General features: G+C 44.6%; 1 protein-coding gene across 9 annotated transcripts in view; it reads left to right on the forward strand.

Annotated features, from left to right (window-relative positions):
• The window catches only part of LOC137352407 (multiple C2 and transmembrane domain-containing protein 2-like), a 455261-nt gene that overhangs the window by 266026 nt on the left and 163250 nt on the right, over positions 1–25985 (forward strand). For all 9 annotated transcript variants that reach the window (XR_010969701.1, XM_068017773.1, XM_068017767.1 and 6 more), the window contains 5 exons: positions 3037–3223; positions 4839–4932; positions 15681–15783; positions 16188–16290; positions 20674–20775. Coding sequence is in view for 8 of the 9 variants with exons in the window: in XM_068017773.1 (XP_067873874.1) it covers positions 3037–3223; positions 4839–4932; positions 15681–15783; positions 16188–16290; positions 20674–20775 (589 nt within the window). In the remaining variant the exon portion in view is untranslated. The remainder of the gene's footprint in view (positions 1–3036; positions 3224–4838; positions 4933–15680; positions 15784–16187; positions 16291–20673; positions 20776–25985) is intronic.

A 25985-nucleotide genomic window follows, 5' to 3' on the forward strand; every position in this document is an offset into this window, starting at 1 on the left:
CAGTCCCTGGAGCCTGTTCTGCTATACAATTAGATTATGGCTCGCCTGTACGTCAACTCCATTTACCTGCCTTACCCAACAAAAATCTTTCAATCTTGGTCGTGACACAGCATCTACATCCTTCTGGTGGAGGGAATTCCCCATTTGCACTGAATTCTCTGTGGAAAAAGTACTTTCTGATTTCTCTAATTTTGAGATCATTCCTCCTTGTTCTGGATTCGCTACCAAAGGAAATCTCATCTTTGTATCTACTCTATCAAATGCCTTTAACATTTTATAGGGAAATATTCACAATAAAAACAACAGGGTAGACTGGGGACTATTGTAATGGAGAGCTGAGATATGCACGGATGTCAGGAATCGTAAGAATAAAATTGTGAATCTAGAGATTTAGGCCAGAAAAGGAAACTACAATGCTACAGATATCACAGAGACTTGGCTAAATATCAAAGTAGCATTTGGGGATGGTGAATTCACGGAGAGGTAAATTGCTGCGCAGTGATCGAACAGATAAACTGAAAGAATTGTGGCTTTGTAGATGTGATAACAAGTGAGACAAATCCTGATTAGGTGCAGACAAAGTGGAAGCATTGTGAACTGAGGTGTGTGACATTAGGGTGAGAAAAAGATATTGGGGTCATGGAGAGAGACTGGACCTGGAACTTTATGGTCGAAATGGGCAGGGGGGGGTGGTGGTGCAAGTGAGGGTTTAAACATGATGGTTACAGGCAACTTCAATTTACCAGGGATAAATTGGGAGGTGCACTTTAGGAATAAATACAGTGATTTTTTTTCCCCTGGTATCTATCACAAAATGGTTAAGAGAGCACACAGGGAGGAGTGATAGATATCATACCAGATAATAACCAAGGGTTGGTAGAGGAGGTTCCAGTTGGAGAGCACCTTGGAAACTGTGGTCACAACATGGCTAGGTTCACTATGGAGGGAGGGAAGACTACAATAGAGGCTGTCAACTTTAGAAGGATGGGTTTTGAGGAATGAAAATGGAACGAAGAGAGCTGGACTGAAAGGCTGCTAATAGGGAAGAGTGCAAAGAATAAGTGAAATAGTTTCAACAATACATAACCGGCATTACAGAGTAACTACTGGGGATGTTTGGTAGAGAAAGATCAAAATCACTGTAGGTACTGGTGAAATCATGCAGGGGAGAAAGGAGAAAAAGGAACGTTGCTCAAAAAGCAAATCAACAGGCAAATCAAAGCATGGAGCTGAATCTTCAAATGAAGTTAAGGTGATTTTGAAACCAGTGAGGAATTGAAATAGGAAACCAAGTTAAGATTGCTGGAACATAAAGCACAATGTGAAAAGATTTTATAAATGTATTCACTATGAACAGTCGAGTCAGGGAAACAGTGGACCTCTGAAGGATCCCAAAGTTACCGTCTTCATAAGTGGCTAAGGGATGGAAAATGTTCCAAACTATGAGCGATCTTCTGAACACAGATAGAATTTCCAGAGAGGGATGAGGAATACTAGAAATGTTAAAAATTGCAAATAAGAAGGTAACGGACATGAGAATTAGAAAAGCCAACAATGCTTAGATGGACTGCACGCTAGGGGACTTGAGGAAATGGCTCATAAAATTGGTCTCATCCTGGCACCATTTTGCAGGATTGATTCTAACTAGGAAAAGTATCTGAGGATTGGAGATAGGCAAATGCAGGACCAATTTATTATTAGGGCATAAAGATAACCTTGGGAACCACAGGCCAATTAGTCTGACATCAGTAGCAGGTTAAAGATTAGAGGCAAAGCTGAAACGGATGAATAATGAAGCACCTAGATAAATGGAAACCAAAGGTAGGATGTCCACATGGTCTTATTGGAGGGAGATCACATCAGCTAACCTATTGGGCTTCTTCGAGGAGCTAATGGACCTAACAGATAGGAGGCACTCGGGAAACATTATAAAGCAGAAATTTCAAGGCTTTGCTGCAGTGATTTCCTAGACTTGACTACTATCAGAGCTGGGGCTATAGAATAATAGCTCCGATTCTGCATCCTACATTCTTGTTTAGCTGATGACAGGTAGGTATGCTGGGCCTTTAGATACAATTGATGGCACCATGGTGTGTGCAGGCAGTCCAGTTGGGATGGCAGTGATGTGCTTGGCATTCTTTACCACTTCAAGCATGAAAATATTGCATTTGGAGAACTTCAAACCCCACCACCAACACTAATTTGAGGTAGATTTGCTGACTGCTAAATGACTTGATTTGCAAAGCATTTACCTCCCTGGACTCTGATAACATTTTATATTGTGAGTTCCTTTTGTTTTTAAGCTCTTCCTGTTCTGTTAAAGTCTTGTAACTGAATTGATCACAGTCAGCTTTTCGGTGAATAAGCAGAAAATATTCATGGGAAAATAGGAACAAGAATAGGCCAATAAGCCCTGCGAGCCTGTCCCGCAAAGCATACAGTTTTGGGTTTCACATGAACACTTTGGTGTAGAGTTTCCACTTCCTTGTGTTAGTTACATCAGCTCAGTCCAGTGTAAAATCAAGTGGGTGTAAAACTGGCAGATGACCCAACCCCCATTGCATGACCATTGGCCAGAGGTTACATTAAAATTGGGGCTACAGTGTTGGCAAGTTATTCAGCCGTAGAGAAGGTATTACAGCCAAGTTAATCTCTATCCTTGTCCGCATGCACGTTTTTCCATTTTCATCAGGATCGCATGATACCAGTTGGCCATCTTGGCTGATTATTGTTCTTTTGCACTTTCCTAACCCAGGGATCCAGAGCCCAATTGCTCCATTTCTACTGCCACTTCTGTTAACTCAGTAAAGCCAGGAATGGAGAATGGGACCTTTTCTACTTGTATGTTGAGGCTACTCACCGCATGCACTTGTTGAACTATTGATAATCACCAGGAATTTCATTGACCAAGTCATTTTTATTTTGTCTAAAATTAGGTCTTGCTGTAATGATGTGTATATCAATGAGCTGCTATCAAGATTCCCCTAGTTTTACAAATGTTTAAATTTTGATCGTGGTCTTGTTTAAATATTTCAGACGCAAGGTTGACCTTTCGACGTTGTCCAAGGAACAGACAAACCGTTTGGAGCTGTTGCTGCAGAAAGGACAAGGCTCTGTGGTTTTCCTGGTCACACTCACAACTTGTAGTAGAGTCTCCATCTCTGACCCATGTGCCAGCCCACTAGTCGATGAGAATGAGAGACGACAGATCATTCAGAGATATGTAAGTTTACTGGAAGACGGGTGATTAAAATGGTTTGACTTCATGTCACAAGTGCCCAGTATTCAAACCAGTTACAGAAGAGGGACCGTTACCATCTCTAAGGAGAGAAATGCAGTAGGTCAGGCAACATCTGCGGAGAGAGAGAGAAACAGAGTTAACGGGTGAAATTTTACGCTCTCCCCCATGGCGGCAGTGGAGGCAGGGAGAGCATGAAATTGGGTGGGATGGTGATGGGGTGGGGGTTGCCACCACCATTCCGCCTGTGCCGTAATTTAGTCCGGGATGGACAGGCCTGCGAATGGCCTTCCCGCTTCGGCGCCAATTGATGCCCTTAACTGGGAAATTAACCACCAATTAAGGGCCTCTTCCCTCCGCAGCCACAATTACCCATGCAGCTGGCAGCCCTGTCGCCGCACAGGAAGCGCAGTAGGAAAAACCGTGTGGGCTGCTTCCTCGCTCTGGGATGGGGGTTCCCTCGTTCAAAGGCACTTAGTGAGGGCTGAGGGTCATCCCCTTCCCCCGCAAGCCCCACCCCATGAGATCCGTCCCACCTGAGGCCTGGCTCCAGCGATGCTCCTTGGCGTCCAGGATAGTCACCTCCAGCAGACCTCTGATTGGCCGGCAGCTCTCCAAGGACTGGACTTCTGCCGACAGGGTCTTAAATCCTATGGCAGGCCCGCCACTGTCCACTTAAGTGCTTGATTGGCGCTAAATTCGGTGGGCCTTCCAGAAAAGAGGCGACACGGGGAACTTGGCGTAGTCGATTTTTCCCATAGCATAAAATTCGCCCTGACGTTTCAGGTTGATGACTTTTTTGTCAGTGTTCTTAATTTTAACATAACCTCTGGCCAATGGCCATGCACTGGGGATTGGGTCATCTGCCAGTTTTACACCTGATTGATTTTACACTGGATTGAGCTGATATAACTAGCACCAGGAAGTGGAAACTCTACACCAAAGTGTTGATGCTGCCTGCCCTGCTGAGTATTTCCAGCACTTTCTGTTTGTAATTCAGATTTCCAGCATCTGCAGTATTTTGCTGTGTATAATGGTAAGGAAAGGGGCTAATGATTTCTTCAGGTTTAAAATTTAAGTTTAGCCCAACAGCAATGTGTTGATGGACTGTCTGAAACTTATTTTCCAAACAATGGTGGAGCTAAAGGTCCAAATTACAAAGATGCCAACCTTTCCCGTGGACTCTTACAATTCGAGCTTTCTTCTAACACTCTTACCTCTTGTTCACAGTGAAAGGTTTTGGCAAGCAGACAGCTGGGGGGATGGGGGTCAAGTTGGTCTTTGCGAAACAGACTCAATGTGAATTGGTAGTCCGTCAGAAATTAAGCTCGGTGCTCTTGGATCTGTTTAACAAAGGCAGTGAGAAAAACTGAGATGTTGTTCTGAAGAATGGAACTTTGGCCAAGAATTTCCTGAAACTCCTCCCTTTTAAAGTAGGATTCCGGCAAAGTTACAGTCGGCGGAGAAGCTCCAAGGAAACTCGGGCTGTATGTTTTCTATTTATAATTCAGAATCTTGTAACAGATGGCGAGAGTGATTTGTTGGCTGTTTATTCTCTGTTCCGTTTAGTTAGCGAAATAACTTTTATTTTAATTCTCAGAGTTTGAGAAACACCTTGCAGGATATGAGCGACATCGGGTTTCTTCAAGTACAAGTGATAAAAGCCTGTAACCTACCCGCTGCAGATTTTGGAGGTACTTTATTGTGAATCTCTTTATCTCACCTCTTTGGCCCCTCTCTGGTGTCCTCACTTGCTCACTACCACTTCTTCATTCTTTGGTTCCCTCACTCACTCTGCAATTCTTCTGCTTCCTCTGCTGTCTCTTCACCTTAACATTTCTTGCATTGGGAGTCATTTTGATTTGGGACGATATTGGATCAGCCGCCTGGGTTGATATCACCTATTTTACACTAATGGCCAAAGTCAATATTATCCTATTGTTTCAAATGCTCTGTTTGAATCTGTTGCAGCCCCGTCTTTTCCTCATTTCCCCATCCAGGTTTTGTCAAAATCTTTATCTCATTGCTTCTCTATCTTTCCACTCCTGTTCCTTTGATCAGATATAATTGTAAACCATTCTTGTACCAGGAAATATGTAGATGTGCTTGTCTATATTTTACACTTTTCTTCCAAAGCCACACCTAATGACATTGCAGTCGGACATTACCTCATAGTTTTTAGTTAACAATGTCCTTCTTATGAAGAAAAGAAAGAACTTGCATTTATATAGTGCCTTTCACAGCCTCAGTATGATCCAAAGTGCTTTATAGACACAAAAACAAGAAATGCTGGATTCACTCAGCAGGTTTAGCAGCATCTGTGGAAAGAAAAGCAGAGTTAACGTTTCGGGTCAGTGACCCTTCTCACTGACCTGAAACGTTAACTCTGCTTCTCTTTCCACAGATGCTGCCAGACCTGCTGAGTGAATCCAGCATTTCTTGTTTTTGCTTCAGATTTCCAGCATCCGCAGTATTTTGCTTTTATTTTAGTGCTTTATAGACAGTTATGTTCTTTTGAAATATCAAATTGCAACACTTCAGAAATATTTCATTGGCTATAAAGTGCTTTGGGATGTCCCGAGGTGAAAGTTGCGATAAAAATGTCTTCATTTTTTTTCACTGTTGTAACGTACAAAAATTGGAAGCCAATTTGCACGCAGCATGGCCCAAAAAACAGCAATGTGATAAGGTCCTGTTTTAGAGATGTTGGCAAGACATCGGAACAACTCCCCTGCACATCTTCAGAATAGTGTCATAGGGTTTTTTATGTTCACCTGGGAGGTCAGACTGGGTCTCCGTTCAATGTCTCAACAAAAGACTTGAGTCGGAATTTTGCCAGGGCTTTGGAGATGGACTGGGAGGTGGGAGAGGTGGTAAAATGATGGCAGAAGGTGTCAGGAGTGAAGCCCAATGTCTTGCTTCTGCCAGGGGATATTACCAGAGGCGGGAACAGCAGCGGCTCAGCTGCCCATCGACTGGAGGTGGGTGGCCAGTTAAACTAACTTAACAGGCCAGTTGACGGCCATTTTATGACACCACCAGCATTTTACTGGCATCAGGACAGCCCCTCCCTCCCCCGTTGCATGGGAAGACCACCTGGTACATTGAGGGTTCCTCCCACTGGCTTACCAGGGAGGGGCTTCCTTTCTGCCCACTCCATGGCCCCGTAGAGGGCCCACCAGTGGCGATGGCCATCCCTGCCACCCCAACATCACAGTTAGATGGGTTACCCCTCGATTGTTGGAGCTTGACTTCCTGACCCCGGATCAGAAATAAAAGTTGCTACTTTGCTGTGAGGGTGCCACGATAATGAAGGTGCCCTCTCTTTCCCCATGCAGCCTCAATAGTGGCCAACTCTATCTGTGGCGCTACAGAGCTGCCGGCCCTCTGATTGGGTGGTGATCTTGCCGGCGGCCTGCCGGTGGTAAAACAGCCTCCGTGGTCCCACTGCCCAGCAGCGCGGTCTTGGGATATGCATTTGTTCCTGATGTCGGGACCCACAGCATGCTCATAAAATTTTGGCCTTCATCTCGTATAGCGCAGCACTCGCTCAATACTGCACTGCAATGCTAGCTTAGGATTAGTGCTCAAGACTCTAGTATGGATATTTCCTGTAAGTAATTCAGCAACAGTTTTAAAATAGGCAGGGAGCACTGGAGTGTATAACCTTAGAGAGTAGCATGATTTACCAGTTTGTGAGGAGATACACAACATTGTCATTAAATATTGGGAAACCCTATAGATTTGGAAGTGCTGGTGTGCAGAGACATTGGCAAAAACTAACTGTGTTGAGGGGTATGGGTGTGTACCCACGTGTGATGACCCTCTGACCATACTTTGTCAGTATATAAAATTTAGAAAATAGAGGCCCTCTAAAATAAAAACTGGATTAGTAATGCAGCGTCAGGAACACATCTACAAAGCATTTACTTTGCTAAGAGTGAGCCATATTAATGATGCAGTACTGTTCTGAATAAGAATCAGAGGCACTGTGATATTTCACTGTAATGTACTGCCGCCTTAACTGTCTGACAGTGAACTCTTGGCATAGGTCAACTGCCCGCCTACCGTCATAATGGACTCCTTGCAAATTAGAGACTTGATTTGGTAGCATATGGTGTCTGCAGTGACCCCAATAGATGTGGTGCGCTCAGCAAAAGCATCAAACTCTTGTCTGCACGTCGAACATATTTTCTCCATAATTAGCCTTTTTTGCATGGGGATCAGAACAGTCCAGCACCATTTCTTTGATTGAAACCATATGGATTCCTGCAGGGTGTAATTGGGGTATCATTTATTACTGATTTAAGTAGTGTACTCTGTATTTGAAGAGTAATTAAGCATTTGGTGATATGATTTGGCCATAAGCCTACCCATCTGAAATAAAACTAACATTCTCAGTTAAGTAAAATATTGTGCATTTGCTGCAGAATGGTGCAATGCATTGCTTAAATTCACTGCTACGTGGTGTGGTTGAGGCAAGTATCATAGATGTATTCTTGGGGGAAGCTCGGTAAGTATAGAACATAGAACATAGAACAGTACAGCACAGTACAGGCCCTTCGGCTCACGATGTTGTGCCGAACCTTTAACCTACTCTAAGATCAAACTAACTACCTACCCTTCATTCTACTATCATCCATGTACCTAGCCTAGAGTCGCTTAAATGTCCCTAATGTATCTGCTTCTACTACCACCGCTGGCAGTGCATTCCACGCACCCACCGCTCTCTGTGTAAAGAACCTACCTCTGACATCTCCCCGAAACCTTCCTCCAATCACCTTAAAATTATGCCCCCTGGTGATAGCCCTTCCTGCCCTGGGAAAAAGTCTCTGGCTATCCACTCTATCTATGCCTCTCATCATCTTGTACCCCTCTATCAAGTCACCTCTCATCCTTCTTCGCTCCAATGAGAAAAGCCCTAGCTCCCTCAATCTTTCTTCGTAGGACATGCCCTCCAGTCCAGGCAGCATCCTGGTAAATCTCCTCTGCACCCTCTCTAAAGCTTCCACATCCTTCCTATAATGAGGCGACCAGAACTGAACACAATATTCCAAGTGTGGTCGAACCAGGGCCTTGTAGAGCTGCAGCATAACCTCGCGGCTCTTAAACTCAATCCCCCTGTTAATGAAAGCCAACACACCATACGCCTTCTTAACAACCCTATCAACTTTGGTGGCAACTTTGAGCGATCTATGGACATGGACCCCAAGATCCCTCTGTTCCTCCACACTACCAAGAATCCTGTCTTTAAGCCTGTATTCGGCATTCAAATTCGACCTTCCAAAATGAATCACTTCACACTTTTCCAGGTTGAACTCCATCTGCCACTTCTCAGCCCAGCTCTGCATCCTGTCAATGTCCCGTTGCAATCTACAACAGCCTTCCACACTATCCACAACTCCAGCGACCTTCATGTCATCGGCAAACTTGCTAACCCAGCCTTCCACTTCCTCATCCAAGTCATTTATAAAAATCACAAAGAGCAGAGGTCCCAGAACAGATCCCTGCGGAACACCACTGGTCACCGAGCTCCAGGCTGAATACTTTCCATCTACTACCACCCTCTGACTTCTATGGGCCAGCCAATTTTGTATATGAAGAAAAAAGATGTGCTGATGGGGTGAGATAAAGTAAATAGAGTGGGAGGAGGCTCATGTGGAGCATAAATTTTCAGTGTTGTAAAATTCTCTGTAAAGATCCGAGTACCTGTTCAGGAAGCTACAAAAGCATCCTTGAGCCACACACCCACACCCTCCTCTGGAGTCACACACCCACACGGAAAGATGTTCCACCCTGGAATCACAAGCCCACATAGAAATAAACGAATCCGTGAGAATAGTAGTCATAGGCTGTAGGTTTTTATAAATTTCTGATGAGGCCTGTTGAACTTTGACATTGACTTTTTAACACGTGTGATCCATTATTGGATTGCACCTCAGATAGTTGGGGAGCTGTCAGCTAATTAAAAATAAAATAAAAATCGCAGATCTATGTAACTGAAATATGAATGTTTTTCAGGATGGACTGAACAGCAAAAATTGATAAGTACCATCTCCATAAGCAGAAAGAACATAAGAAATAGGAGCAGGAGTAGGCCGTACAGCCCCTCGGGCCAGCACCTCCATTCAGTAAGAATGGCTGATCTTCTACCTTAATTCCACTTTCCCGCCCTATCCCCACCTAATTGGTTGGATCTTGGTTTAATGCTCCATTTGAAACCCCCTCCAGTCCCACGAGCGCCTGAGATCACTGCGCTCCTCCAAGCCCAGCTGTTGGCTCACACTGATTTCCATCGCCCCACCACTGGTGGCCATGCCTTCATTGCTTAGGCCCTGTGCCCAAAAATCTATTGCTCTCAGTCTTGGATATACTCAACGACATTCTGACTTGGGTGAAATTCTGGAGAGCCTGAAATTTGAAAGATCAAAATCATTGCTGTAGAACTGAAAAATAAAACATTATAATGCTGCCATTGACTACAGGCCTCAGAAACTCACTGGTGTTTTATGGTTTCGACTGATCAATAAGCATTATATTTCTCAGTGTGTAGAAAATATTGGGAGAGATCTCCCATGTGTTTCACTGGAGGTGCCCCGATAGTTCTTAAACCAGCCCTGATTGACTGACTTGACTTTTGGCCTTGTTTGTCAATCATCCAGCTTGCCATGATTACAGTACACACACACATCAATTATTGCTTAAATATCACTGAGATTGGAAATGTTAGTGAGTGCGAAACAGGGGAAGATAGCATTTCAAAGCTGAATGCAGCTTTATGTCGTTCCAGAGAATTTTCTTTGTGACAAACCATGTACAAGCCTGTAATAAAATAAAAGTTGTGCCTTATCAAGTCAAATTATCTCGAAGCAACTCCTGCAGTGAATTAGTTTTGTAGTGTGGCAACTGTTGTTCTGTGCCAGCAGAGTCTCACAAACAGAAATGACCGGTTACTCTGGTTAAGACAGGAAACTGGAAGACCTTCCTGCTCTGCATAGTTTGGTTGGATCTTTAACGTCCACCTAGTTGGTTGGATCTTGGTTTAATGCTCCATTTGAAACCCCCTCCAGCCCCACGAGCGCCTGAGATCACTGCGCTCCTCCAAGCCCAGCTGTTGGCTCACACCAATTTCCATCGCCCCACCACTGGTGGCCATGCCTTCATTGCTTAGGCCCTGAGCTCGGAATTCCCTCCCTAAACCTCTCCACCTCTCTACTCCTTCTGCTCCTTGAAATCACGCCTTAAAATCTACCTCTTTGACCAAGCTTTTGGCCAGCTGTCCTAATATTTCCTTACGTGGCTCGCTGGCCAATCATATTTGATAACGCTCCTGTGAGGCACTTTGGGAACATTTTACTACATTAAAGGGGCTAAATAAATGCAAGTTGTTGAAGGAGAAAAGGCCCTGAAGTCATGCATTTGCTGGAAGGGATGTTGTGTGCAGCTCTTGCGTAGTAAATTGTGGAAATCGAGGCTTTTTGCACCTGTGAACAATCCTCGCCCTTAAATGAGAAGCCATATAATTAGTTCTAATTTGTCATCCATATTTTTGTCTCTCCAATAAATAACACACCTTTCAGCTGGAAGAAACAATACAGGCTGTGGAGGTAAATGTTATTGTTAGTGCTCCTTCATAGCACATGATCCCCATTAGTCAGTACTTAAACATGGTATGGAAGAATTCTTTTGGCGATAGCTTTCTGAGCTGCAATATAAATCATGACACTTTAGTAATAATGCTGGCACTGCCTGCTAATGGAGCATGTGAACCGGTTCATAAACAAAGAACAATAACAGTGCTACATGATTCATTACCTCATAAGGTGGTGTCTGCTGAAATTTTGTGCCTTTGTGACTTGCAGTATAGTAGGATTCATAAGGGATTCGCGGGAATGACATTTAACCTTGTCTGGTAACTCAGTCAGTTATGCTTTGATGCAAAGGTAAAGGAGATTAGCTCCACGTAATACTATAATATAAAATTACTGTCTGCACTTAGCATTACTATGTTGCTTTCTTTTTGCCTTATAGCACCCCAAAAGGCAAACACCGTTTGTTACATTTTGCATCAATAGAACAAGAGCATGTTTGAATTTGTTAATTTATGTCTTTTATTTATATATATATATATGTCTATTTTGAAAGGATCTTGGTGTGCAAAATAACGTTCCCTTATTTTTCACTGAGACGTTAATGGCAGTAGCTGTTGTTATATCGATAGACACAGATCAAAGACAGTCCTGTCACATCCCGTTATGAATGGCGATGGACAATTAAACATCTAACCAAAGGAGGAGACTTCAAAAACATCCCCATCCTCAATGATGGGGGGAGCCCAACACGTCAGTGCAAAAGATGAGGCTGTTGCATTTGCATCTTCAGCCAGAAGTTCCGAGGGGATGATCCACCCCGGCTTCCTCCTGAGGTCCCCACCATCATAGATACTAGTCTTCAGACAATTCAATTCACTCCACGTGATGCTAGGGAACGGCTGAAGGCACTGGATACAGCAAGGTCTATGGGCCCTGACAACCTCTCAGCTGCAGTACTGAAGATTTGTGCTCCAGAATGAACCGTGCCCCTAGCCAAGCTGTTCCAGTACAGCTACAACACTGGCATCTGCCTGACAATGTGGAAAATTGCCCAGGTATATCCTGTACACAAAAAACAGGACAAATCCAATATGACCAATTACCACCCTGTCAGTCTACTCTCAATCATTAGCAAAGTGTGGAAGGTGTCATTGACAGTGATACAAAATGGCACTAAGACATCAACAACCTGCTCACTGATGCTCAGTTTGAGTTCTGCCAGGGCCACTCGGCTCCTAATCTCATTACAGTCTTGCCTCAAACGTGGATGAAGGAGCTGAACTCCAGAGGTGAGGTGAGAGTGACTGCTCTTGCCATCAAGGCAGAATTTGACTGAGTGTGGCATCGAGGAATCCTAGCAAAATTGAAGTCAATGGGAATTGGGGGGAAAACTCTCCACTGGTTGGAGTCATAACCAGCACAAAGGAAGATGGTTGTGGCTGTTGGAGGCCAATCATCAGCCCCAGGGCTTTTCTGCAGGAGTTCCTCAGGATAGTGTCCTAGGTCCAACCTTCAGCTGCTTCCTCAATGACTTTCTGTGCAACATAAGATCAGAAGTGGGATGTTTGCTGATGATTGCAGTGTTCAGTACCATTTTCAACTCCTCAGATACTGATGTACTCCATGTCCACATGCAGAAAGACTCTGACGACATTCAGGCTTGAGCTGACAAGTGGCAAGTAACATTCATGCCACGCAAGTGCCAGGCAATGACCACCTCCAACAAGAGAGAATCCAACCATCTCCCCTTGAGCAATGGCATTACCATTGCTGAATCTCGCAGCATCAACATCTGGGGGTTACCACTCACTGACCGGAAACTGAACTGGACCAGTCATATAAATACTGTGGCTACAAGAGCAGGTCAGAGGCTGGGATTCTGCGGTAACTCACCTCCTGACTCCCCAAAGCCTGTCCATCATCTACAAGGCACAAGTCAAGAGTGTGATGGAATAGTCTCCACTTGCCTGGATGACAACACTCAAGACGTTTGACACCATCCAAGACAAAGCAGCCAACTTGATCAGCTCCCCATCCACCACCTTAAACATTAACTCCCTCCACCACCAGCATGCCGTAGCAACAATGTGTACCATCTACAAGATGCACTGCAGCAACTCGACAAGGCTCCTTTGATGGCACCTTCCAAAAGCTCAACCTCTACCACCTAGAAGGACAAGGGCAGCAGATGCGTGGGAACACCACCACCTGCAAGTTTCCCTCCAAATCACGCACTATCCTGGCTTGGAACCATATCACCATTCCTTCACTGTCGCTGGGTCAAAATCCTGGCCTCCCTTCCTAACAGCACTGTGGGTGTACCTACACCACATGGACTGCAGCAGTTCAAGAAGGCAGCTCACCACCACCTTCTCGAGGACATTTATGGATGGGCAGCAAATGCTGGCTTTGCCAGCAATGCTCTCAACCCAAGAATGAATAAAAACAAAAGAGTGGTCCTGGAGGTCCCGGGGAGGTGAGGGGGATCCTTCTGTTGTAGACCAAAGCGGGAGATAATAGGGACTCTAGAGAAATGCTGTAAACAGCTGGGAACAGCCTGGCACACTTTTCTGTCAGATTCCACCCGTTTCCCACTGACATTCTAGTGGATGAGTCCCTGAAGAATGTCCGGGCCACTGTGATATGTGTGCAGTAATATTCATCATTTATATAATGTGTGTGTTTATATATCTGTATATATATGTATGAAGCAGGGTGCTGGCTCTTGAATGTTTTAAAAGGGTCAAGTGAATCAACAGTATAGAAGATGTAAAAATATTATAAAGTTGTTAACTTAGAGAAAAAAAAATGAGGCCATTATAAGGGAAGAAATTTAATGCAGAGAGATCATGAATTAGTCTTTTGGTTTAAGAATTGCAAGTTGGACAGAACTGACTTTTATATGTAGAACAGTAGTGGTCTGAGTCAAAAATGCTATAGATTTTTATAAATGTAGATTCCAAAGCAAATACCAAAGGAGTAATGATTTTTTGGCAATATTTGCCAAATTAATATTTTTAAAGCTAATGAAAGATATTATTGTTGAAAATGATCTCTGGAAGTTACACCAACTGAAAATCAGCCAAGGTAATTAGTGTTAACTTGACATTGAGATTAAACAGGTAAAGTTGCTGTGAAAGACACAATTTTACATTGAAAGGGGTTAAATTAGGCAAGACAAGGGGGAGAAAAACTAAGTGCGCTGAAGTGTGTTGTGATGGGTGAGGCTGTGAATTTCTAAAAGATGGAATTATTTTGCTGCGGATAGGAAATTTGAGGCAATATTGTTGGAGACTATAAACTATACCACAGAGTATGAGATGAGGAACTCCAGATGAACTTAGAAGGGCCCCTATTCTAAATCTTGCCTGTTGTTTTCACGAGTGTTTTATTACTGGTCATTTAACTGAAAAATGTATTTTAGTACCAACTGGTCCAAAAAAAAATCCAATGTCAAATTTCCACCTTGTTTTATGACATTGAATTCCTGAGTGGAAGTCTAGCCCTTAATCAACTAACATTTTCCTGCAGATTAATAATGTATGGGTCAAGATTCAATTGTATTTAGAATCATTCTATTAAAAAGACATTTATTGTTCACTGTAAATTTTAGGCTGCGTTTGTTTAGTGTGTTCATCTTCTCTTTAAGTTTTTAATCTATTGTTGACTTTTTCTTGGTGCACTGGGATTTTGAAGGTTCCAGCATTGTAATATTTCCTGTTGAAACGAAGGGCAGGTTGCAGACTAATTGTTAAGTTGTTGTGGTTGCATTGTCAGGATAAAATGAAAAGCATGAGATATTAAAGCAGAGCCCTCTCTGCCAGCTCAGGTGGTCATAAAACTCCCATAGTACTGTTCAAAGAAGAACAGGGGCGTTCTCCTGGTGTCCTAGCTAACATTTATCCCTCAACTGACACCTAAACACTGATGATCTGGTCATCTATTTCATTGCTGATTGTGGGAGCTTGCTGTGTGCAAATTGGCTGCTGCATTTCCTACATTACAATAGGGATTACACTTCAAAAGTATTTTTTGGGATGTGAAGCACTTTAGAACATCATGAGGTTGTGAAAGGTGCATATAAATGCAAGTCTTTTTTGTAAGTGCGGATCAATATATATTTGTGTTTTAGTCACGTGGAATGTAATCTATTGTGACTTAGTTTGTGACAGAAGAACTTGGAATGACATTAGAAACATGCAGTTTGAATATTATATTGTATTCAGCTGATGGCAATAGTCATTTGTAAATCAAATTTTCAAATGCATTACGCTCGCTGTTCTTCTGTACTTCAGCTAATCCAATCACAGCCTTTAGATGCAGCTGATCACTGACAGAATTACATAGAATATACAGCACAGAAATGGGCCATTCAGTCCAACAGGTCTGTGCTGGTGTTTGTGGCTCCACATGAGTCCCTTCCAACCTACTTCATCTCACCCTATCGACATATTCTTCTATTCCTTTTTCCCTCATGTCCTTATCATGCTTCCCCTCCTCTGCTAAATACTTCTTGTGGTAGCAAGTTCCACATTCTAACCACTCTCTGATTAAGTAAGTTTCCCCTGAATTCCTTATTGAATTTATTAGTGACTGTCTTGTAATTATGGCCACTAGCTTTGGACTGTGCCACAAAAGGGAACACCCCTTCATAATTTTAAAGATCTCTACCAGGTCACGTCTCAACTTTCAGTCTTTCCTGTTAGTTATTACCTCGCAGTTCTGGTATTATCCCTGTAAATCTTTGTTGCACTTTCCCCAGTGCCTCTATATCTTTAATTTAGTTTAGCACTCAAAATATGTCCTACAGTTTTTTGTTTAACCAATGAATATCTTAACCTGTTATGTAGGAAAAAGCGATCCATTCTGTGTTCTGAAGCTGGGGAACGATAGGCTACAAACTCACACAGTCTACAAGAACCTCAATCCTGAATGGAACAAAGTCTTCTCACTGTAAGTTACAGTTAAAATAACTGGGAAATTGTACCACTTGTGTGCTCTGATGATGGAAAAGAGAGGATAGGGTATTTTTTAGTTAAATGTAAGATGGTGATTATTAATGGGTCTTAGCACCACTACATGATAAACTCATTGATTACTTAATCGTTCCTGGCATTGACCAGTTGATCCAATTATTCTGCAGACAGCGTAAAATCTTTGAACTGCTATTCTCATTTCGTGAAAAGTAATATCTGAAAATTATCAATAACTATTATCATTAAAAAATAACGTTCAGACCGAATTTAACCACAATTTGAACTTCCGTGACATTAGAAGAGTATCAGTCTGACCAGAAGTGGTAGTGAAATGTCAGATATACATATTTTCTAATTGCCTCCTCCTGTCCTTTCTTCTAGTAATATTAGGGACATCCATGATGTCTTAGACGTGACGGTCTTTGATGAAGATGGAGACAAGCCACCAGACTTTCTTGGCAAAGTTGCAATACCCTTGCTTTCTGTAAGCTCGAAATGTTCTATTACTATTGTCCGTTTTATTTACAGGTGTTATGATTACAGATATTTGTGATCATGTTTTTTTCCCCGTACCATGCCCATAATCATCTGTGAGATATCAAAAAACCCTTTACTTAAGGCAAGTGGGTGAGACTACCACTGCCCTATCATTATCTTCAGACTCTTGCCTAAGAGCTGCTGGCAGGCAGCAGAGCTCAAAAAGGCCACCACTTTACTGGTTTCCTATGTGTAACTTATGACCCTTCTAATGACGTTTTGTATCAGCCCAAGGTGGCTAATGTCACAGTTGGGGCAATTAGTTTGATCTGTCCATCAGCCCTTGAACCTTACAATTTAAGCATGGCACCCTGTAGGCTTGCTCACACTTTAACGGAATGAGTTGCATGTCTTGCACCTGCTGAGCACACCTGGACCATAGCGTATCACACAATGATTTAAAGCTGCATCAAACACATGGGACTTGCGATACTGTGATCTATGTTAGAGAAACTACCAAGCCTGTTTGTGAAGAAGACACTGAGACTAGGATGCTTTTGTGGAGATTGTTTATCGCTCGTCACAGAGCTTACTTCTGCTCTGCAAACAACACCCCCAGCAAGTGCTGGCTGGCTGTTTATATGTGCACACTTGAATACAATTAACTAATTAACACCAACTCCTGTTCACCCTATTATCTTGAACTACCAGGTATTTATCATCCATTAACAGAACTTCAGACCCTAACAGTCGAAGTATTTAGCTTTTAAGTTATGTTTCTCTAGGAAATGTGTTATTACCAATTCATCCTTTTAGGACTGGGGTTGGAATGAGCAAGCTTTATTTCCAGTTGATAAGATCCAAACTGACCTGAGCTCATGAAACTCTGACACTTTTTACCATATCTCATTGGGGGGAAGACAAAAGAAGATGGGACCAATCTGCCAACCGTCGGCAGGTAGCGGCAGAGAAGCACCAGAGGTGGTGTACGTGCCTACTTGACCCATGTAAATAAAGTACCCTCCTTTGACACCCCACACTCCAGGGGTCCAATGTCAGAGGAATTTCAGGGCCTAGATGTGCTATGATAGAATGTGTGGAGAAAAAAAATGGGTTAGTCAATGCTCATTATAAAGCTGCCCGCGCACAGACAAACCTCGCTATCACCATTAGCTGGAAAGGTTAAATATCTTCAAAACCTATTACAAAGTCTTGGGAAGCCACAACATATCTGAGAACCAGCTCTGCCTCTCTCACTATTTGTTTAAAATCCTCGTTCTCTACTGCCCACCCCAAGTACTATGACAATTTTCACACTGAGATATCTTCACTGTTTTCCTGCCTCAGCCTCTGCACTGAGCAACTTCTCATCCTTGATGATTTCAACCTCCATCTCAGCTCATTATGCTGTCTCTCCTCTGTGTTTCCTGCCCTCCTATCCTCCATTAATCTTTCCCTCCATATAAATGCCCCCTACCTATATTCACAGCCACCCCCTTAACATTGCCACCTCATGAGGCCTCGCTACTGTAATCGTATCAATTGCAGATACGGCCATCTCTGATCGTTTCCTTGCATCACTCTCCACCCTTATCCCCGTTCTTCCCCCCGCCCCCCGCCAAACCCTACTTCCTTCTGTGTTTTCCCCAGAAAGAAACTATCTCCCTATTAACTTACAACAATACTTTCAAAATCCCAATTGTCTAGCCTTTTGACCCGCTGTACAGCCTATTTTTACAGCTACTGATTTTCTCAACCACACCCTCGCATCCAACTTTGATGCCCAAGTCCCCTTAAAACTTGTACTCTCTTTCACTTTGGTCATTCCCCTGGTACAACTCTCATCTCCACTTTCTTAAATCCAAGGGATGCAGACTTGAACATACCTGGCAGCCACTGGTTTAGCCATTCATCACCATATCTGGCTGGACCACGTAAAGCACTATTAGGTTCTGATATAAGTTGTAATGGAAGGTCATTTACCCTGAAGCATTAACTCTGTTTCTTTCTCACAGATGCTGTCTGACCAGCTGAGTAGTTGCAGCATTTTCTGCTTTTATTTAAGCACTATAGGGTCCTATTCTCTTCTGCTAAAACTGCTCAATATTCCAGCATCATCCTGGAATGCAAAGATAATCCCCGTCTTTTTTCTCTACTCCAGCCCATCTTCTTAAACCTCTCTCCCCTGTTTCCTCCACACTCCCCTCCGCTAAGGGGTGCAAGGAGCTCATGGACGTCTTTGGATGATCTTGATCTTAGTGACAATCAGCTATCTCTGCCACTTCCCTCCCTTCCAATTGCCCACCAGGCCAAACTTCCTCTAAGCTTTCCCCTGCCCTAGCCATCACAAAAGCTGCCTATTTCCACCCCCTTAACCTCGTCTGACTCCACCACTGCTTCAGACTATGTTGCTGCTGAAACCCTCATCCTTGCCTTTGTCACCTCTAGATATGACTATTCCCATGCAATCCTGGCCGACCTCCCACACTGCACTGTCTGTAAACTTGAGGTCATCCAAAGCTCTGCTGCCATATCCCTACTCGCACCATGTCCCATTCACCCATCTCCCCTGTACTTGCTGACCTATAATGGCTAAGCGATGCCTCAATTTTAAAACTCTCATCTTTGTCTTCAAATCCATCCATTGCCTCACCCCCTCCTTATCTCTGTAACCTCCTCAGCCCTACACCCCTCTGAGATAGCTGCACTCCTCCAATTCTGGCCTCTTGCGCATTTGTCATTTTAAACGCTGCATCATTGGCGGCTGTGTTTCAGTGGCATGGTCCCCAAGTTCTGGAATTCCCTCTCTAAATGTCTCTGCCTCACTTACCTCTCCTCTTTTAAGATACTCCATGAAACCCGCCTCTTTGACTAAGTGCTTGGATACCTGTCCTAATACTCCTGTAACGGGCCTTGGGGTGTTTTACTATGTTAAAGGCGCTATATAAATTCAAGTTTTTGTTATCAAGATTTAAGTTCCTAGGTTGAAACTTTTGAATTTATTACCTTGACAAAGTTCTAACAACAAGGTTAAAAGGGAATAATCCCCACAATGTAACAAGTGTAAAATCAGAATGAGAAAATTCATCCCTTAGATTAAACATTTCTAAAGAGTTAGCATCCTTCATTTGCTCACTGACAAAGTTCTTTTTCTGCAAGATAACAAATAGACTTGAGCCCAGCATTTGAACAGGAAGTTTTCTGTCAGTAGGAAGGAGGTGCATGATCTGACCAGATTCTTGCATGAAAAGTCATGGTGTTTAACCAGGGACTCTGATACAGGCAAAAATAGCAAATATCAGAGCAAGTAGATTGTCAGTTTTCACTTGTTTTAACAGACTCAGAGAAAATGTGAATTTTTGACTTTGATATTGGAATACAGAGTAAAATTTCAAAATTTGCTCATGATACCAAACTCGGAGAACTGGCAAACAGTGAGGATGATACAAATCGACTGCATTTTGCCAGAAGGAATAGGGTGAGGCAATAAAGACTTAATGGCACAGTTCTAAAGTGTGTGCAGGGGCAGAGGGACCTGGGGGTTCATGTGCATTGATCTTTGAAAGAGACAGGATATATTGAGAGAGTAGTTAGCAAAGCATATGGGATCTTGGACTACATAAATAGAGGTATTGAATACAAAAGCAGGGAAGTTGTGCTGAACCTTTATAAAGCTCTAGAGTATTGCATCCAGTATTGGTCGCCACACTTTAGGAAGGATGTGAGGGTCCCTGAGAGGGTGCAGAGGAGATTTACCAGAATGGTTCCAGAGATGGGAGATTTTAGTTACAAGGTTAGCTTGGAAAAGCTGGGGTTGTTCTCCTTGCAGCAAAGGAGATGGAAGGGAGTTTTAATAGAGGTGTACGAGATTATGATGGGTTTAGATCAGGTAGACAAGGAAAGACCTTTCCCATTAGCTGATGTTGCTAGGACTAGGGGACACAGATTTAAGGTTTTGGACAAGAAATGCAGGGGGGATGTGAGGAAGCACTTTTTAACGCAGTGAGTTAATGACCTAGAATGGGAAGCAGAGATGATCAATGATTTCAAAAGGAAATTGGATGAACACTTGAAGGAAATAAACTTGCAGGGCACGGAAATAGAGCTGGGGAATGGGACTGACTGAATTACTCAATGGAGAGCTGGCATTGAGCCGATGGGCTGAATGGCCTCTTTTTGTGCCGTAAATGACTCTTGAGCCTTCGCATCTTTTTACACTCTCACTTTGGGCATTGACACAAAGCAGTTATAGCTTTGCACCAATGCTGAATGAGTGTGGATGCACAGTGACTAGACTGATCTAGTCACTTCCATTTTTACAAGCTAGTGATAATATGAGGTTTCATTGTTAAGTCCTGTTTCCCCAGAGTATTCTGCTTTGTTACTCTAGATCAAGAACGGTCAACAGACTGCCTATGTTCTGAAGAATAGAAAGCTGGGACAACCGGAGAAAGGAGTTCTTTACTTACAGATGGACATAATCTATAACCCGGTAAGAGTGAAATACTGTAACACAAGTTTTTTTGTAACCCTGTTGAACAGTATATGGGGATAATTATCTTCCACTAACTTGACTTAGCGGGCATCTGGCCAGATGTTCATAGTAACTATAATGATGGAGAATGCATCGCTGAAGCATTGGTTCACCATATTCTCATTTTCAATGGACCACTCTGTAAAGTGGGCATAAACCTGTAAACTCTGCTAATATGATGCAGCCTCTATGTTTCAGTACTGTCACTGATTGGCATCCATCCGTCTATGAAAGATGATGGACACGTAGCAAACAATTCATTTAGATGGGGTGTCTTCTCTTGGTGCACCTTTGCTGATGGCTGTGAAGGCCAATCCTTGAGAGGCAGGTTCTGCCACAAGTGCTGCACGTGAAGCTGCCAAGTGCCGCCTGTTGCCAAGCTGCCGTAGCAACTGGTCACTGGTACTGGCGTGGGGTGATCCCGTGATCCTGCCCGATCCATAATGAAGGTCAATTAAGATGGTTAAAGAACTCATTAAGAGCTCGTTAATGGGGGATATTGTGATTTTCATGGGGGTGCACAGGCTACGTGCACTGTCTGGGGCAGACCAGCTAAATGGAGGCGGGTACGCAGTGGGGAAACAGTCACGGCCGCTCCAGGGAATTAGCTGGGCCCCATAAAAGCGTGAAAGCACAGAGAGGGCCTCACCCTTTGGGAGACAGGTGCCAACGGCGCAGTGCTGCTGGTGGGGAGAGCGGGCAGTAAGCGCTTGAGCAGTGCAGGGGGTTGTCACCCTCCTGGCATCACAGGGGCATAAGAGCAGGGGGCAAGGCTGCCAAGCACAATTGTCCGGGGTGGGGGGTCCCCTGAGGACAAGTAAGCCTGCAGCTGGCAATGGGGCAAGACTCTCTGATTTTAGGCCCAGTGAGGATAACTGAAGGAAGGGTGAAACCCCGGGCATCAGGAGGGCAGGGGAGAGAGACAAGGAGCAGGAAGGACACAGAAGTCATACCCTCAGCATGGGATCTACCGCCAAAGACGGAGCTACCTGGAGATGACAGAGAACCAGTGCCGCAGGAGAATGCGACTGTACAGGCAGATGGTCACAGACATCTGTGTTCTTGTCACCGAAGACTTCACACCTTCCAGCACTGGTCACCATGCCCTGCCAGCAGCTGTTAAAGCCACCGTGGTCTTGAACTTTTCACTCCTGGCTCCTTCCAAGGATCAGCTACGGACCGTGGTGGTATCTCGAAACGACTGCACGTCACTCTATCTCTCAGGTATCTGATGCCCTGTGTGCCATATAGTTGGACAGTACATTCAATTCCAGACAGATGAGGCCTCACAGTGTGGGTTTTCCCACATTGCTGGATTTCACCCAGGTGCAGGGCATCATTGATTGCACGCATGTGACCATCAAGGCATCTAGCGACAGGCGAGTGAGATCGATCAGTAGGAAGGACTTCCACTCCCTCAAATAAAGTTTGGGTCTGAAATTGTGTCTTAAACTTAAATAAAGGCAATTACAAGGGTCTGAAGACAGAGTTGGCTCAAGTGAACTGGGAAAATAGGTTAAAAGGTAAAACAGTAGAGAAGCAGTGGCAGACATTTAAGGAGATATTTCATAACTCTCAGCAAAGATACAGAAGCAAAGACTGTATAGGAAGGATGCACCATCCGTGGCTAAATATGGAAGCTAAGGATGGAATCAAATTAAAGAAAAGGTGTACAATACTGCAAAGATTAGTGGTAGGCCAGAAGATTGTGAAAATTTTAGAAAACAGCAGAGGATGACTTAAAAACATAAAGAGGGAGAAATTAGATTATGACGATGAACTAGCAAGAAATATAAAAACAGACAGTAAAAGCTATCAAGCTAGTGACCACCCACTCAGATTCATCAACATTCAGCTGCTCTGCAATCACAACAAGAGCTTCCTCCATGTGTGCGCTCACTTTCCTGGCAGCTCTGCCAGGAGGCCTTCACCCTCTGCCAGTCCAGGCTGCCAGAATGCTACACTCCAACTCCCAAAGTCCATGGATGGATTCTAGGGGACAAGGGATATCCCAGGAAGAAATGGCTACTCACCCATCTACGAGAGCCTCAGACAGAGGCGCAGAGGTGATGCAACCAAAGCCATCTGCTCAATGGACCACCATTGAGCAGACCATTGGGCTTCTGAAGATGCGTTTCTGATGCCTGGACCGGTTGGGTGGCGTCCTGAAACACACATCTGCAAGGTTCTCACTCATTGTGGTGATCTACTGTGTTGTCCATAACATGGCCCTCCAGAGAGGTGAGGCCCTGGAAGGAGGCAGCTCATTGGATGAAGAGGAGGAAGACATGGAAGAGGAGGCGAAGGAGGATACAGAACCCCAAGGTGCTCCGGCTGCACAGGGAGGTGCCGAGTCCGGTGTGGTGCTCTACGGTCCCATCAGGATGCCATGCACATCAGGGATCATTTGATTCAGGAATGTTTCAGCTGAGCCGTCCCAATCCAGGATGAAGGGCACAGTATGGAACTCACTCCGAGCTGCCTGTGCTAACACTTCCATTGAAGACGCAGTCTGGAACATATAAACTCTTACCGCCAATGGAGGATGCACATCTGTCCTGAGGTTTCACCGTCACCGTTGAGGAAGCCTTGCTCTCCTTCACCTCATACCTCCTTTCTTTTCCCGCCATCAATAAAAGGAGTCTCACATGTCTAGCTTCAAGTCATTATTTACATCGTGCTCAGGAAGAAAAACAGTGCGCAGTTGTAGCAAGAAGACGCCTGAGTGGCCCACTCAGTGCTCCATGTGATGTGGTGGCCACTGCACTCGGCCACTTCTCCGCTGCCCTCCCCTTATGGCCTTGGAGGAGTGGAGGCAGCCTGCTCACTTGTCTCTTCCTGCAGCTGAGAAGCACGTGGCGGTTGTCCTCGCCATGGAGGTGCCCATGGAGGCATCTCCAGAGGCTGCTGCACCTGCACCATTGCAGGGACAGACTCCATCACTGGGCCCAGCTGCACTTATGCTCCCTCTGTCAGAGGAGTCAAGGAGGCTGAAGATGATGATGGTGGCCCGTGAGGGGTGGCTCCCTCATTATCCTCAGTGACATCCTGAGCACTTAGCTGGCGCTCCGGATGGCTGTATGGAAGCACAAGCTGGGGCTCAACTGACATCCCCTCCAAACATCTCTGTGCCACCCTTGCCACTAATCAGTCCAGGTTACATAGTGTGGCATGCATCCTGTGTACATCAGTGGGCATTTCCTGCATTCCCAAGTGTTGCCATGTATGGCTCTCCATGAGGTTGGCCACTTCTCAATAGAGAAGCTCATGCACTCAAAGTCCTGAGCTACAGTGGCTTACATAAGTTGAATGGACTCCTCAATTCTCTGCCCACGACCTCCAACATGTGGGAGCACGTCTGCTGCTGCTGGTCTAGGTAGAGCCTCCTTTCCACTGATTCCCGAAAGTCTGTCCTCCATCCTTTGAGGATAATTGTGCATCACTGCCTCTGTTTCTGGCACCTCTTCCTGTACATCCAGTCCGACCCTATCTAAACGCACAACAGGACCCACTGAGGTGAGTGTATCTGCGCTGGTGGATGGTGTACTTGTAAGGTGTGGTGGTGCTTCTTTGGAGGCGTGCTGCTCCTCTTGGCCTGGTGATGCTGAGGGAGAAGGTCTCCGCGGGTCACCTGTGGGAGGCACAAGGAGAGATCATGAGAGCTAGCCTTGGAGAGCAGCAACCTCTGCAGTGCTGAGGCTTCCCAAAGCAACTCGGCGTTCGGCATACTTTTGAATGGGGTGGAGTGCAATGCAATCCCTTAATGAGCGCGTTGCCCTCTCTAATCACTATCGCCACCATGATTGCCCATCTTTCCATGGCCAACTTCCTCATATTCTGCAATCCTGGCTATTTCCATCGCTCCCTCCTCCTTGGGTTAGATGACGATGGTAGGGGACTCCTCCAGCCATCTGGGCCCACTCCTGCACATTATAAGACCCTTTCTCCTGCAAGGACAAAAGAGAACAAGATAAGATGTTGCTGTCTTCTATGGCCAGCAGCAGCTGCTCCTATTAGGAACTGCATGTCTCAGTGTTGGCAGGTCCTCAGCAGCACTATGGTTCTGCGCCATTCTGAGGGGTCAGTAAGTGGCCTGGGCACACATTCCTCCTGTGTTCCAGAGCAACCTGTGCCCTGAGGCTTCTCAGCTGGTGTGTCTCCTGGAGGCTGAATACCCTGAGGGTTGGGGTAGCGCCCACCTTGCTAGACTGTAGCAGGTATTGAACCTTTTCCTAAATTGGAACCAAGTTCCTCAGATGACTGTGTCAGCGATGGCTGTTCATGCCTGCTTTGTCTCTGTGGGTAGCCTTCTCCTGCCACCCTCCGGGAAGAGGACCTCCCTCTTCTCCCTCAGGGTCTGCAGCAGGATCTCCAGGTCCACAACTGAGAATTGAGGGGCTGCCCTGCCCTGGGTTCCAGGCCTCCACCTCTGCTGAGATATTGTGATTGTGGAATTCACATCTGCCGTGGTCAGTTCAAATCGGGCCTGCACTTTAGTGCCATCTACTTACCTGCCCCTGTGGCTGTTAATTGGCTGCCAAAACCCATCTCCATAGCAATTAAGGGGGCACCCCTGTGAAACTTGGGGCCGGTTACTGTTTCGCTGAGGGATTTGGGTTCGGCACTCTGATGCAGTTCCAACTTCCTTTTCCTGCCCCGACAGTGAAAATCCAGCCACAATTCTCTGAACACAGTGAGCTGCAGTGTATGTGCACTTTGACCCACAAGGATTGTTGCCAGTTCTGTAGGGTGGGCCTTCAGTAAACTATAGTTCATCTTTAATAAACCGTGTTGCTGATACTTTATAGTGAAGCCTGAAAGATCGCTAAACCAATTGTTGCTATCTGGTAATGTCAACACTGATCGTTCTGTTATGACAAAAATAATGGCTAGCTGGTAATTGTGTTCTAGAACAAAGTAAGTGATAACTCTATCTTTGAATAGGTTTTAACTGTTACATTTATTACATAATGGCAGAAAAAAAAACTATTTAGGTATGTGAGAAATGCTTTAAGGTTTTGTTTGGACTGCAAATGAACTGGATTTCTTGTATTAATTTGATGCTCTGCTGAATTTCATTGACTTGGAGTATTAGGGGTTTAGTGGAACACTGTTACATACACAATGATAGACAGACAAGGGCAACTGTGACTGATGGTTAAAGATGT

This window comes from Heterodontus francisci, chromosome 38 (assembly GCF_036365525.1).
Source record: "Heterodontus francisci isolate sHetFra1 chromosome 38, sHetFra1.hap1, whole genome shotgun sequence".
NCBI lineage: Eukaryota > Metazoa > Chordata > Chondrichthyes > Heterodontiformes > Heterodontidae > Heterodontus > Heterodontus francisci.